Source organism: Pyrgilauda ruficollis, unplaced genomic scaffold, assembly GCF_017590135.1.
Source record: "Pyrgilauda ruficollis isolate IOZ18807 unplaced genomic scaffold, ASM1759013v1 scaffold67, whole genome shotgun sequence".
Classification (NCBI taxonomy): domain Eukaryota; kingdom Metazoa; phylum Chordata; class Aves; order Passeriformes; family Passeridae; genus Pyrgilauda; species Pyrgilauda ruficollis.
In genome coordinates this window covers 3,374,266-3,389,669 of record NW_024528488.1, presented here as the reverse complement: position 1 = coordinate 3,389,669, position 15,404 = coordinate 3,374,266, and the positions used below count along the sequence as shown (strand labels likewise).

Below are 15,404 nucleotides of genomic sequence, written 5' to 3'. Positions count from 1 at the left end.
ACCCACTTATCATCTTAACTTCACCCCTATGGCTGTAGGAACAACCAGCCCATCTCCCTGAAGCTTTCCCACTCCTCTGCCCTGCTGCTCTGCTTCCTCTCCTTGCCTCTACAACACTACTGAGGTGGCTCTGGGTGACTGTGGAAGAGAATGACAGACTAAAGGCCACAGTCTGCTGTGGGAGGCATCACAGGTGGCAAATTTGGAGGGAGAGAGAAGCTGATTGAGGGGAACTGTCAGAAACAAAGCTTCCACCATTTGGAGAATCCCCACTCTGACCTCCGCTGTTCCCCAGCCACATGGAGACAAGGTGTTCCCCCGCCCACACTCCCAAGTGTTTTGGTTCACACCTCCCACGGGCATCTGCCTGGGGGGAGCCTTTACCACCACCTGCAATTCCCCTGTTGAACAAAGCTGATCAGATGGTTGGAGCCATTCCTGGCCAACTGCAGGTCAGGGAACAAACACACAAATCCTCACCATGAAGTCCTCTGCAGTGGAGATGGACACACAAGGCTTATGCCAGGGTCCCCAGCCAGCATGCCCCTTTATTCCCCCACCCACGGTGCTCCAGGCAGCCAGCAGGATCCCTCTGGGGCTTTGGAAAGCTGGGAATTGGGAGCTGGTGGGGCAGGCAGCAGCGCTGGTGTGAAGTGGCTGCAGTGTCCCCCTGCCCACTCACTGACCACATCTCACCAGGCTGGAGCTGCAGAGACACCAAGGCAACTGGAAAAGATGTGAGGAGAAGCAAAGCCCCAGGAAGGCTCACGCTGGCTTCCCGCTTCCAGTTTGTACCACGGGCAATTAAACCCTTCCTGTGCATGGAGATGGGATGCAATAATCGGAATATTCTGCTGTTAGCACCGAGGCATGAAGAGGTCCTTGAAGCATATTGATTATGGTCACCCACAACCACTGAATTCTGAGAAATGGTCTCCATTTTGTGACACATTTATAGCAGGCAGATTTCACAACAGCCTTTTAAGGGAAATGGTAGGATGGCTTCATCTGGGAATGCAGGAAATAAATAGAACTGATTTCTACTGGAAAAAAAAAAAAAAAGGTGTTTTGCTCAAAATAAATTAAAATTGTCAAACCCTAAAATGAATTATCTCAACCTTATAATTTCATTCAAAAACTTCTTTTTCTTCAGTAAGCTAACAAAATATTTCGTTTTACCCTTATCTAGTTGATGCACTTCACGTTGACGTTTATTTCCAAATACTCATTTTCTTGCTTTACTTATGCAGGACAGAATTTATCACCATATGAAGAGCAAATCAAAACAATCTGATGAAACTACATGTAAATGTTTTGATTGTCCCTGAACCCATTTCTCCTCGGAAATGCTGAAGAATTCTGGCTATTTGTCCCAAGTGGGAGGGGAGAATGAGCCTATCTCTCCTATGATGCTGCTGTTTGTTTGATTGTCCCTGAACCCATTTCTCCTCGGAAATGCTGAAGAATTCTGGCTATTTGTCCCAAGTAGGAGGGGGAGAATGAGCCTATCTTTCCTATGATGCTGCTGTTTGCCCCAGGCCAGAAACCTTGGCCTCAAACCCTGGCCTCTGACCAGCTCTTGGGCTTGATTCTCACACACCTGAAATATCCCACCCTCTCCTGCAGAGACATCTAAGGCCTTCAGTTCAGATAAATCAACTCTGCCTAAAAATCATTCAAGCCAGTGAGTGACAACTATTGGTACAGCTCAGAGTCTATATATCTTTCAAATTTGACACAGCAGCGCTCTCCCTTTGACTTGGAAGAATCAATTTAATGAGGGGCAGAGCACAGATCAGTAGCTGGATCACACACAGGCCTCCTGCCCTGTCCATGAGCACATCCTGGGGGCCTGCAGGGCAGCTCCTTTGGGTGACTGGGGTGGAAGCAGTGCTTTGCATCCCCTCCAGTGCAGAGCGCAAAGCTGCGTGCGCACCATGCAGCAGTGCAGCCTCTGCATCACAGCAGAGCCTCTTTGAATGGCCTGCCAAGCTGAGAGCCAGCAGCCAGGGCAGGGACATCCCTCCAGCCTGGGCCAGACCCCAGCAAGGACAAGGTCACTGGAAAAGTGTCCCTGTGGCCCTCTAACAAGCAGGAAGCCCTGTTGCTGGCAGAAACCTCTGGAAAGGGGAACTGCGTGCAGCTGCTGTGACCCCAGACTGTAGGAAAGGTTTTCTGTGGGTAAGGGAGAGGAATTAATGCTCTCAGGGCAGGTACAGCGAGCACAGCAGCTCCTTGGGAAGCTCCCACTGGTGCATCCTTCCCAGGCTGCCTGGCAAGGTTCAGGGCGAACAAATCCCTTCTGCATTCAGCCCAGCTGAAGAAATGCGAGTTTTCTCCAAAGGCTGGCACGAAATGAATGAGGGATTGAGTCATTCCTGCCAGCAGAAGGGCGGAAATGGGATCCGTGAAGGAATTTACAAGAGCCGATTACTTCATTATGGATGTTGATTTATCCCGTGCTGCCCGAGGGCCAGAGGCTGCCCCAACTGTGGCACCTGTGTGCCAGCACTGATGCTGCAGTTTAAGAAACCTTTAAGTACAGCCACATTCCCCATTTAGCACCAGGCTGCGAGCACAGATGTTAATTAACTTTAGGGCTTTGCTCTCCAGAAATGCCTCCGAGGAAAAGCTCTTTCCCTGCCCCCAGGAGGCCACTGTCCAGATTTTCATGTTTTATTTAGCTCCAAATTTCAGATGCAAACCTCCAGCTTTTCACTCGTCTTCCCTGATAACAGATTCCTTGAGTTTTCTGCACAGCCTGTAAATAAAATACCAACGTGGATGTCACACAGAAAATATCTGGAGGGGATTAGTGTATGTTCTGGATAATAAAAGGAGCTGGCTGAATTATTCATAGTGAATAAATCAGCTCTTTTCCGTTTTGGAAGCAAACTTTGACAATTCTGGAAGCTCTTGGGATATGTTTAGGATGGGAGCAACTTATTTATTTCATTAGACCTTAGTTGCAGCCCATGGTTTGTCCCACAAGTCACACGTGGTTGGTGTCATTTCTCAGTGGCCTGGGGGGCGTTTCATAGGGAAATACAAACTTTTCATGAGGAGAGCTGCTGCCTTCTGTACCTGACCTCAGTGCTGTGTGAACACCAGCATGAGGGACAGTGACTGCTCCTGAACATCAAGGCATCAGGAGATGTGAGCACTCTCCAAGCACACGAGGATTTGTGAAGACGCAATAAATGCGGCACCGGCTCCGGCAGCACCGAGCCATCACTCAGGCATGGAAAATAACAGCCAGAAAAAGCACTGGGGTTGTTAGCGAGCAGTACCACTTCCCAACACTTTAAATTTCTGTGATCCACATCGTTATCGGGGACCAAACAAGAGTGTGTCCTGCAGAACCCCACCGTGTTTATGCTGATGGCCAACTCTCGCTGCTCACCGGGCAGGCCGGGCAGAGCAGGCAGCCCTTGGCAGAGCACGGCAGCAGCGTGCTTTAGGCACTGCAATCCACCCTAAAGTGGGTGCATCTGGGCTGTTGCCTCCCAGACAGATGATTTGTGAAGGATTTTTAAGTCCTTTCAGTTGAGAAGTGCTGTGCAACTGCTGGAACCTATTATTATCAGGGAAGGAGGGGGGAGGTAGCAAATTTCCTTTACCTATAGGCTTATCTTGTGCTCCAGAGGAACACAGTGGAGCATTTTAAACAGCGTGCCATTTTCAATTCATTTCCTTCCTACTTATTCCAAAGCAGCCAAAGCTAAGTATAATCAAGACTTAAGTGTTCCTCAGAGCCAGACGATTATTACTGGTCTTGGTTTCCCTGCCTTTTAGAGAGAAAGGAAGGAATTAACCCAAGCCTTGCAGCGGGACAGAGGGGCTGTTACCCGGGGCTGTCTTTTTGGGATGTGGCTCAGCTTCCCCAGCCTCCAGCTGCCCCAGGGCTCTCTGCAAGGGTGGCTTAGCTCCTGCAGAGCCCTGCTCCCCTCTCGGGGGTCCCTGTCCCTGCTGCTGGGGGAGCTCAGCCCTTCCCAAGCAGCTGCAGCCTCGCTGCTCTGTCTGGCAAGGCGGGGATTGCGATCCGGAGCTCAGCCCCCCGCAGCTGCGAGTGTGAGCAGCAATCCTTGGAGAAGGGCTCTGCAGACACCCACTGCCACCCCGGCCCGCTCAGCCACCTCCCCACGAGCCGAGATGAAGTGCCCGAGGTCCCCAAGCTCGCTCTGTCACATCAGCCCCTTCCTAAGCACTAGCCCTTGTCAGCTTTAACTTTGAAAGCCAAGCCTCCCTCCCTGCCTCCTCGGGATTTACATGAAAAGAGTCAGTGGGGGGTTCTCTTCATTCATGCTGGGCTTATACTTCTAAATTATAAAGTGTGTCAAATGAGGATTTAATTTATATTTAACAAGACAATGTTTGTAAATTAATTATTCATCAGCTGATAACGAATAAACTTTTGCCTCTTCCCTCCCTCCTCCTTTTTCACAGTATCTCCACAAATGCACCCTACATGCAAATCTATTAAATGCTTTCTGCACTACTCCAGATGTGGGAAAATATGTTCTTCACTCTCAATTTTGTGAGTGTGTTGCATGATAGCTAATGTAGCCAAGCAGAGCATTATGAATTTAATAGTGTGCAGCTTCCCCTTCCTAGAGAGGCAAGGGGGGAAAAGCCAGCACTTGTATTTGGACAGATATCTTCTTCAGCTTCCAGCCCCCCACTCACACGCAGAGATAAGAAAACAATTTGCTGTAACAATTGAGATAGGAGCTCAGAAACCCCACTGGAAATCACAGGCACTTCCAAGGCAGCAGAACCTGGCCCCTGGTGAATGATGGAGGCCAATTTTGCTCTTTCCATCTTTATTATCATTAAGTAATGAGATTGAGGTTGTGTACAACACCAGCAGAAAAGCTGTCATTCTGTTTTGCTACAAAATTTGGCACACAAGGGCATCTCCTCCTCCCACAGAGCAAACAGAGGAGACCTCAGCACCCAAACCAGCCCTTAGTGCAGTGCCTCTGATCCCAAACACCTGAAGCAGGTAACCAAGGCAGGTCCCTGGGTGACTGACATGTCTCCATTCACCTTTGCCAGGAGGTTACCACAGTGTCTGGACCATGCTCTCAGTCTGGCTCCTCGAGCCTCACACCTGGTTTTGTGTAAGAAAGGAAGAAAAGGACATTCAGCTCTGGGCTCTGGGAGTAATCTGAGAAGCTCTGGGCAAGACTTGCTCCATCCCCAAGCTCAGAAGAGAAGCACTTCGCCCCCCCTCTCTCACACTGTCCCTCATGGACACTTCAGGGACATCCTCAGGACTGAAAGACACTCAGCCCCAGTAGCTGGCACCCGCTTTACTTTCATTTCCTGAGAGTTAAGCATCCCTAAAGGAAGGTGATCCAGAGCTCTAGGTGCCCTTGACACCAGTTAAAGCTATAATCTATAGCAATAAAGCCATTACAAAACAAAACCAGGAGCAAATCCCTCCAGCAAACAACCAGTCAGCGAAAAATTTGAACCCAAAGTCTCCTCCCTGGCACCTCTTCCCACAAACATGCTCAGGGAATGAAGGCAAGACTTTGCATCAGGCTGAGCTTCTGATAAGCCAGGGACACCTCAGCACTGTGCTAATGGGAATCTAATTGGGCATCCAGCTCCAGACATAGCTTGGGAAGCTGCAGCACCATGGGTGATAACTCATTTGGCTCCAGGGGGTGCTGGCCAGTGCTCAGTGGTAACCAGAGCACTGGAGGGGCTTGTGGCCCAGGGCATCCTTCCCCTGATGGTGTAAACACAGGTTTCTGCCACCCTGAGAAGTGCTGAGTGCCGCAATCCCACCCAAGGATTCACGGGGTTGGGGAGGAAATCCCAGTCCATGGAGTAAAGAGCTGTGGGACCTGATGGTCCCACTTTTCCCCCTGTCCCACTTCCTGTCCTTGAACCATCTTCTAGCTCTGCTTCTGGTCACTGCCACATTTTGCTTGGAGAGAACAGAGGGTCCTTTCCCTCTAAAAGAGGGAATAAAATCTGAATAGAATATTCTGAATATTTTTCAGAATAAAATCTGTTCAGCCACCTAAACTGGAAACAAGACTGCCATTCCGGCGTACAAAAGATATCAGGAAATCACTTTACATTTCTTCCCGCTCCGAAGCTGCCCACCTTCTGCTGACTCCTGAATGTTAATGTTATTTATGACAAGTGATTGATGAGGGAGACGCAGAATTCACACCCAGCACAGAGCATTTTCAAATCACCTATTCATTTTTAAGGACCGGAATCAGTTTTGTATCCTGACATGATTTATCATTTGGAGGCTGGGCAGTGGCTACGCAGGGCCAGCTTCCAATCCCTGACAGAGCACCAGCAGGATGAAGACAGCAGTGAGACATTAACCCTTTGAGGGTGAGCAGGGGATCACAGCAGACCGGGGTTTAAACCAGGTAAGTTGGAGTGTTCTACTCCAGCAGCATGTCAGGCCATCCTGTAGCTTTCAGCTGCAGATTTATAGGCCACAGCGATCCAAGATAACAGCCACAGCAATGCTGCTGTATCTCTTAAAAGCAGAACTTGGTTTTTTGTCTTCTACACAGCCTATGTGAGAGAAATATTTACGTAAGGCAGTGTCATGGCAATGCACGTAAAAGAGATCAATGGGACATTTCCCCTCCAGTGGACCTTCCAGCCTACACAAGCCTCTCTGTCTGTGGCAGAGTGAAATGTCACCATGGGCTCAAGAGAGATCTAGCTCTGAGACAAATTCTAGCTCCCTTCCCTTGGAAATGTGCATTTCCTCAGGTTGTGTATGGAGAAAAGGCAAGATGAGGCATGTGGGATGGGCCTGGCAGTGAGAGAGGGCAGAGGTTCTCAGGTTGGGAGAAGCTGTACCAACAGGGCCAGAGGGGGAATGACATGTCCCCAGCAAAGACCATCTATCATGTGTTTGATGCCAGCCTGCCAGGGGCTGGCATGACCCACAGAATGACTTAATTCACTTCATCAGCATGGGAAAGCAAACAAACACCAAACAACTGGGTGAAGCAGCCAAGTCTAGAGGTGACACTGTGGCAGTTTTGTCACTGCCCTTTCCTCTTGCTTCAGGAGACCATGGAGCAGGATGGAGCCTCTCCCATGAACAGGGGAAAATATACAGGGTACAGATAGCAGAAATCTGAGGCTTTGACACCTGGGTCTAGCTGCCCTCAGTAACTTTAATATCACCTCAGTCTTGTGGGAAAAGGTTTCACAATTCAAGGGCATCACATGTTCAAGCTTAAGAAGTTACCTAAGTGAACAAGGAGACATCCCTGGAGAGTCTACCTGGGGTGTCATATGGAGGTCTCAAGATCTCAGGTGACTGCTGGGACCCCCTGGAGACCCTGGACTGGCAGCACCAAGGTACTTCAGAGGCACAGCACAGCCAGTTGTGACTGATACAGTAAAACCCCTCAAAATTGTCCACACTGAGCAGTTTCCTCCCTGCCTGAGCAGCTGCTGGCCATTCCCACGAGGAGCAATCCCTTCCTCAGGTGGGAAGGCTGCAGAGGGGTGGTCAGCCCCATGGCAGCAGTTTCCCCAGCACAGCCCTGCAGATGCTGGCAGTTCCAAGTGCCAGCCACCCCAGGGGTCCTGTGCACTTGTGGAGCCCCACTTCACGAAGAGAAAAAGCTTCTTCTGACTCTGAGAAAGAGCTGAACACATGGGTTGAGCTCTCCCACATGATTTCCTGGTCTCTAGTAAGGGCTGAGTTCACAAAACAGCTTTCCCCCTTGGTGGGGGTGGCTGTTGTCACTGCCTGGCATCTTGTTTTCCCAAAAATACCAGAGATACTGAATGTGCCTGAAGCTCCTGTACCTGCAGCCATTTATGGCTGGTACTAGCCCAGCAGATCCAAAATCCTGAAAGCCTGGGATGGACGTACGTACGTTCTCACATCCCCATCACCATGGCATAAGCTGTGTTTCTTAGGAAACCAGCCTAGCAGCAGCATCCCCGTTTAGGAGGAAGGATGAACTCTGGATGCAGACTGGATTTTAGAAACCATTCTCTGCTGCTAGCACCTGCATGGCTCTGCAGTGCTCCCATGGCAGCGTGGGGGGCAGAGCTTCCAGCAGGGCTGGAAAAGGGTGGTGGGAACAGATGAGAGGGAAAGAGAAGGATGGGGATGTGCTCTGGGTTTTGTGTGGGTTTCTTGGGCACTGCAAAGCAGGTAGAGCAGCCAGCTGTAACATGACCCTTGTGCTCTACCTGGAGGGGTGAGCACACCCAGCCCCTGCACTGCTGCTCTTGTGCCACGCTGGCCTCACACCCCCATGGGCTGCAGGGGCTCGTGGCAGGGGTGTGACATTGTGACATCCACACAGCTCAGGCTGTGGTTCTTCTCCTCGAGACCAGGCATGCTGGAGCAATGCAAGGAAATTCTGAGCCTCGAGGCCATCCCTGCTGGGCCTCCTGATGGTGCCCTCGTCGTGCGAGCGAGTGCCCAGCCAGTGCCCATCTGCTGGCTCGTGAGCAGGAGCTGCCAGGGGCACATCCTCGGTGGTGGTCGGCCAGAAGGGCTGCTTCAAAATGTTCCTCAGAGTGGAACTGGTACTACAGCTACTGTACCATCCCTCCGTCCCCAGAGGGGTTTGTTCCTTGGAAATGTTGTACTTTGGAAAATAAAAATAACTTGCCCATCCTGGGAGCACTTTTTTTTTTTGTTTGTTTGTTTTTTCTTTCAGTTTAAGGGGGCTGGTTTTGTTCCTGCTCTGCTTTGTTCCTGCTCTGTTTTGCATTGGGAGAAATAAAAAAAGCCAAATTGTCCTGGCTGTGTCTTGCTTTTGTCCCCTCGACCTCACTGCCCAGTGGACTGGAGAAGTCTTTCAAAACCTGACAGCAGTCAGGTTTGTTCCTTGCTAGAAAAGGGAAAAAAGATGATTTTTCAGGGAAAATAATAATAAAGGAAATTTCCTGTGAAAATTAAATAGTCAACAGTTGCTCTCCTGATCAAAGAGTGTCTCTGTTAAGTGTTTTCACAGCTCTTGGTACTGCTGGGTCCTGAGCCATAAGGAGAAATTGTCACAGTCCTGGAAGCATCTTTCTAAGGTGCTACACTATGAAGAAGAAATGTTGGAGCTGAAGCCCCCCTGCTTTCCCCTTACTCAGCACCACCAGCCAGGCCTGGGCACCCAAGTTTCACCATGGAACCATGGAAACGATCTCCAGGTACCTCTCTCAGTCCTCCTGGAAACACACTGCCCTGGTTCCACCTTGTCCTAAGTATCCTGGTGCCCACACACTTCCTAGGGAGGAGAGGGCAAAGCCACCAGGCAGAAGTGTCTGCCACCCCTTGCCAGCAGAGACCAAAGACAGCATCATCCCCCAGTGGAAGGGATGAGAGCTCACCGAGGCCACTAGAGAACCTTGCTCCTCACCAGGGATGGTGCTCAGCCCTTTCCAGCTCCAGCTCCAACAGGCCAGAGCACCTCTCACCAAGGTAAAGGAAACCTCCTCTCATGCCAACACCACCTTCACACCACATCTAGGCAGCAGGACACCACCTGCCCCAGCGCTGGGCCAGCCCTGCCGCGGGAGGGGACACCCACCGTGCCCTGCAGGCACTGCGGGGAGGGGGCACCCACCGTGCCCTGCAGGCACATGGGCACTCACCATCTGGATGACAGACACCGGCCCGATGCTGTTCACGTAGATATCCACATCAATGAACGTGGGCTTGACTGGAAAGACAAGAAAACAGGCACCATCAGCTGGGGCCAGGAGCAGTGGCAGAGGGATGAAGACAAGGGGAACATCTGGGATGAGTGTGGCTCTACCACAACAAAAATCCCAGCTACAGCAGGAACCAAAGCATGGAAAACACAAGACATGGCCAGGCCAGGTCACCACCTGTGGCCACAAGGAGCTTCAGGGGACACTTACTGCCAATGTCAGGCCTCAGCTTGTTGTCGTAGTTCTTGAGCAGCGAGTTGAGGATCTGCGTGGCATCAGTCTCCTGTGCCTTGGGCGTGAGGACCCAGGTTTTATTGATGCTGAGGTAATCGTAATCATATTCCTCTGTGCTCTCACACCTGGAGAGGAGAGACAGAGGGCAGGGACGGGGCTGTGACAGCTCTCTGGAACTCCCTGGGAGCAGGGGCACAGCTGTGTTCCAGAGAAATCAAAGGAGGAGGATGCAGTGCAGCTAAAAGGCAGAGCATGAGGAGCTCTCCTCTCAGCCACACTGCCAAGAAGACACAACTCACCTGGCACCTCTGCTCACTTCAGGGTCACCAGACATGCAGGGGCCTTGCTACCAGTGGGAAAGACTAGCATGGAGTGCTTCACCTCCTCCTTAGCTCCCTTTGGAGGCACACTGCTCATCCCCGAGGTGTGGGAGGCAGTCCCTGCTTTCCCTGCCTTCCTGCTCATCCCACCCAGCAGCTCCTGCTGACAGAATTGCCTGTTAACCTCAAATACCTCCACTACTCTGCCTGCTGCTGACACCTGAAGCAGGCTTCCTCTGAGGAAACAGACAGTGACAAAACAGTGTTTTTGGGGAGCAAGACACTTGCAATAAATGCATTTCAGAGAAAAGAGGTCCTAATCTACCACACAGGCATCCTGCAGTCTGGCATGCCAGGAAGCCAGCCATCTGCCCTGCACGGATCCCTGGAAATTAAAGCCTTATGCAAACTCCTCTGCCTCCAGGCCAAGACCTGCCACAACCCATTCCCTGCACTCACCAACCCTTCCTCCCCAGCCTGTGGCGTGAGCTCCCATTTAAAGATCTCCCATCTTCCCAATCTCCCAGTTCCAAGCCAGGCAAGGAAAGCTCATATCCATCCTCCTTTGGACATGATCCACTTAGCAACAGCTTCTCTCGCTGCCTTTCAAACCTGCCCTCTCTAAACCTTCTGCACACCTCCCTTTTCCTAGAGGAGTTTTCCTAAACCGTCTAATTAGATTAGGTCCACATGGTCACCCGGGAAATTCCAACCACCTGCCGCCGCTCTGGGCAGCTCATCCACAAGGCTGTCCCCGGAATGCCACAGCCATATGTGGGAGAGGATGCTCCCACTGCCGGCACAGCCCCCTCCACGTCTGCCGTGTCACCTGCTCTAGCGACAGGGAGGGTCTCTCAGCGGGAGCTGTCACCGCGTTGACACTTCCCAGCTGCAGCCTCGCAGCTCCGAGGTGCAACCTGGCACCACGGATCCCCATCTCCCTCCAGCGCCTGGAGAGGCACAGCCCGACCGAGGCGCTCGGAGGGGGCGAAAAAGCATTAAATTGACACTTTGCGGCCGATTTGTCAGATGCTCCTCTTCCAAAACCCCAGACAAAAGTCGCTTTCACAATGGCTTTAAAACTCTTAGCATCTCGGCAGCTCTCGGGCGCCGGGACGCGTCCCCGCCACGGGCCGGGCCGCCTGCCGCCGCGCATTAGGTGTTGCTACATCAGCGCATTGTTTCCCGTCTGATTGCGCCGCACTTTCTAACCATGCTTAAGGAGTGCTAAGCAGCGCTGTCAGGATGCGCTTCCCCACGCGAGCAGCGCCAGGCAGCGCTCTGGCCGGGCTCTGCTGTGGCGCTGGCTCCGCAAGGCGGGCGAGCAGCGAGCTCTGCGGCAGCCAGGGCTGCAGGGCACAGGGCACACCGCCAGCCCACCCCAGAGCGGCACAGGGCTCACATCGGGGGCTGGCCCCGCTCCTGCCAGCAACGAAGGTGGACATGTGCCCGCAGCGCAGCTCAGGGCGGGGGAAAGCAATCTGAACTGCTTTGCCTTGCTGCCAGAGCTTTGGGTGATGGAGGCTGCCTCTGGCAAAGTGGGAGCAGCTACACCGAAAGGTTTTCTCCGTGTTCCCTTGACCTTACTTAAGTCACCTGCCAGCACTGAACTCTGCACATACCCCTGCCCTGCCAAAAATCCTGAGAAACTGTAAGGCTACAGCAGAAACTGAAACATCCCTTTGGAGGCTGAGCAAACCCCGTCTGAGCTCGCCCTGCTCTCAGACTTCTGGTTTCCCCCCATTTAGTGTCACTGATTAACACACCAAAGCTTGGGGTAGCATTTCCAGGGAGTCACATCCCTATTACAGATGCAGGGACACTACCAAAAATATGCTTATTGCTAATTCAGCTAATTCCAGTCAACTAAACCATACTAAGCCATCTTAGCATAACCAAGCCAGCTTTTGCTGGAGAGAATATGCTTCTTCTGAGTGCCTGTGCACACACAGACACACATCAGCCCTTGCTGGTCAAGAGTGTAACTCTCATGCCACCCTATGTAAGCCACTACCTCCTCCCTGGTTTCTCTTCTTGGTGGCCCCACTTTAAACCAAGAAGGGAAGAGCCTGAGATCTATTGCAGAGAAGAGGTGTTAAGGTGACATGTGCATCCCCCCTCCAGCTGCTAATGGAAATGTCACACTGCAGACCTGCAGAGATCCCCAACGTGCTGTGAACACTGGCTGGCCTGGCAGCTCCGTCTCCAGGCACAAAGCAGCTGGCTTGGTGACAGGGGACAGCCAGTTCTCATATGTCTCTGTGCAGCCAGGGGCAAAGGCAGAGCTGTGTTTCCTCACCTCTGCATGTTGAGATGCCAGAACACCCTCCTCAGAGCAGGGCCATGGGGCTGGGACACAGCCACAGTGTGGGCAGGAGGTGGGCAGGAGGGTGGCAGCAGGGCAGAACTGGGGGTGTTGCAAAGAAATCCCTGGTCCTGACAGAGGACTTGGGGCCTTGGCAGCTCTTGCTGGTGCCCCGAGCAGGAGGCTGGCACGGCAGGGAGGTGTCCTTTCGGATGTGCTCACATGTATGGATGAGGTTGGACAATTCTCCCTGGGCAGCCCGTGGCATTACAGCAGGACAGAGCCGTGCCCCGGCTCCCTAATTCCCTCTTACTCAAGCAGACACCTGTTTGGCTGAGGCTTCCAAACACACACTGCTGGGGAAAGTCACCTAAAGAGCTGGTGCCTGGCTCCCTCCCCCCGTGCCCAAGCTGTCTGCCAAGGTGTTCCCTTGGCAGGAGGAGGGGAAGAACAACAAGAGCCACGAGCCCCTGAAGAAACTTCTGCTCCTTGCCTGCTGGGGCAGCTGGTGGTGCTTGGCTGGGCTGCACACCCACTGTTACTCACTGCTGGTGGTGGCCCTGAGGCAGGAACCTCCCAGCACAGATGCAGCTCCCCGGGCTGTATCCAGCCCTGCTACAAACACAGCTGAAAGCCTTCCCTGCTCCCAAGGAAAAGAGAGCAGAAAAATGCAACAACAACATTTCCCTTGGCTGAAAAGCACTGTGGTCAATTCTAATTACCACATGCTAATGTGCCCTTACTCACCCATCCCAACGCCTCCTAGGGCTGTAGGCACAGGGGTGTTGAGGCAGGTGACTCTGAATTAGATGTAGGCAGAGGATTTAAGGATGGGGGGGCCTCTAACTGCCCCCTACCCATCTCACATGTCTTCCTACCCCTGACAACACACTCCATGAAGCCCCAGTGGTCCAATCTGCACAGCTTGAACCACCTGCCAAGCCCAGCAGCTGGTGTGATGCTGTGCAGGGATCCTGCCTTCAGGGCTCAGAGTTGGCTGCCCTGGTCCCAGCCGAGGCAGTGCCCTGGGAAAGGCTGGTGAGTGAGCCTGTGTGCTGGGGGCACCCTCTGGGGAGTGCTGAATCACCTGGCAAAAAGCATCCAGCCTGCTCCAGTGCCAGGGGAAGGGTCTTGCTGTTTGTACTGGGAGAAGAGCTCACATACACAGCTCTGCTCACAGAGCTCCTCACCCCAGCACCCACCATGAGGAATGGGGAAGAGGAGGTTCACCCTCCACAACTGCACCCAGGAAAAATGCAGTGAATGCAGAGCAAGACCCTGATATAACTTGCTCTTTTTTCTCCTCTCACAGGATTCCTCTCCCACTCCATCATGCCCACCCCTCAACCTCCACAGCCACTGCTCCTGGCAAAGCAGGGCTCAGGGAAGAAGCAGACTTGAGGCACTGGGCAGAAGAGAGGCTGGGCCAGATGTGGGGTGAACATTCCTGCTCAAGGGTATATGAATACATGATTTAATTACTCCTCTGTGTGATCCTGCAGCTCACAACTCACCCTCTGGAAATGCAGGGCTCGTGGCAACGCACTGCAGAGATGGTGGGGCACAGGAACGGGGACCACCACGGATCCACCCCCTCTCAGCCCTCCAGTGCCCCCCGGCACCTGCACGGCTTTCCTCCCGGGGGGTTTTGTGTCAGGGCACGAGCAGTGGGGCAGCTCTTGCTCCTCGACCCTGGGAAGGCCAAACCACGCAGGACCATGGCAGGGATGGACTTTGTGTCCACCCCCGGGGTCGGGAAGCAGCGGCAGGGCAGACCATTAGTAGCGGGATTCATGCTCCCTGTCCCTGACTGCATCTGTAATGGGATTTGATCGGCTTTAAGGCGGCTTATTCTGCCAATTAGCTTCAGCCAGTAAAATCCCTCTTCCCCCAAGCCCTGGGGGTAACAATCTGCTGACAACATGTTCTTTCCCCATCTAGCCATTAAACTCATCAGCAGGGCTAGGAATTGTGAAAAAAAAAAAAAAAAAAAAAAAAGAAAAAAAAAAGGAAAAAAAAAAAGGAAAAAGAAACTTGAAACCCCCATTTGCGTGGGCCCTTTCATCGCTGTTTACAGAAAAGCGCTACGAACGGCTGGCCCTGGGAGAACACTGCCACCTGCCCGCCCCTGCCTCCGCTCGCCTCCTCGCCCAGCGCGCTGGGGGCACCGGGCTGGCATCGAGCTGGCACCGGGCTGGCACCAGAGCCGCGACCTGCGGCCAACCTGTAGAGCAGGGCAGGGCAGGAGCCCGCGCTGCCCTCCCGCTGCCAGGCTGCACACCCTGCGGGGGCTTCGGGGGCCCCGCGATGGAGTGCGAGGAAGGGGACGCAAGCTCCTTCCCACCCAGCCCGACTGCACGTGGAAATGCCCCGGTGATGGATGGGGCTCCCGGAGGTGCCGAGCTCCCTCCGGTCCTGCTCCGGGCAGCCCCGAAGGGGCTCGGTCCCCGGCAGGGTTAGCCAGCGGGGTGATGGCAGGGTGGAAAGCGGGGCGTCCTCTCCATTCCGGCATGCGGAGGGGGAGCCCGGGGTGCAGAGGACATGCAGGCACTCGGTGCTGCCGCGACGGGACCCGCTGGAAGGAACAGCTGGGTCACGGAAGTGCCAAACCCCCGCTGCAGCCGGGCTGGCGAGCGTGGCGAGAGGCGCTGCGACTCCAACCCCCTCCCCTCCCACTGCCCCGACGGGGAAACTGAGGCGGGGAGGGGGCGTCCCGGTCGGCGGGGGTGGGGGGCACTCACCTGGCGCGCAGGACCGGCCCGAGGGCCAGGCAGAGCAGCAGCACCGTCCGGGGCATCTCTGCGAGGCGAGCAGCGGCCCCGGGGGGCGGCGGCGGCCGTGCGGGGCTCAGCGCGGGGCCGGGCCGGGGGCGG

General features: G+C 53.6%; 1 protein-coding gene across 1 annotated transcript in view; it reads right to left on the bottom strand.

Moving 5' to 3' along the window:
* The window catches only part of LOC121362877 (gamma-aminobutyric acid receptor subunit gamma-4), a 34,322-nt gene extending 18,941 nt beyond the window's left edge, over positions 1-15,381 (bottom strand). The window contains exons 1-3 of the mRNA XM_041484780.1: positions 15,273-15,381; positions 9,883-10,031; positions 9,613-9,680 (exon numbers count right to left, since the gene is read on the bottom strand). Coding sequence (XP_041340714.1) covers positions 9,613-9,680; positions 9,883-10,031; positions 15,273-15,328 — 273 coding nt within the window. The 5' untranslated portion in view covers positions 15,329-15,381. The remainder of the gene's footprint in view (positions 1-9,612; positions 9,681-9,882; positions 10,032-15,272) is intronic.
* Positions 15,382-15,404: the final 23 nt, after the last annotated feature.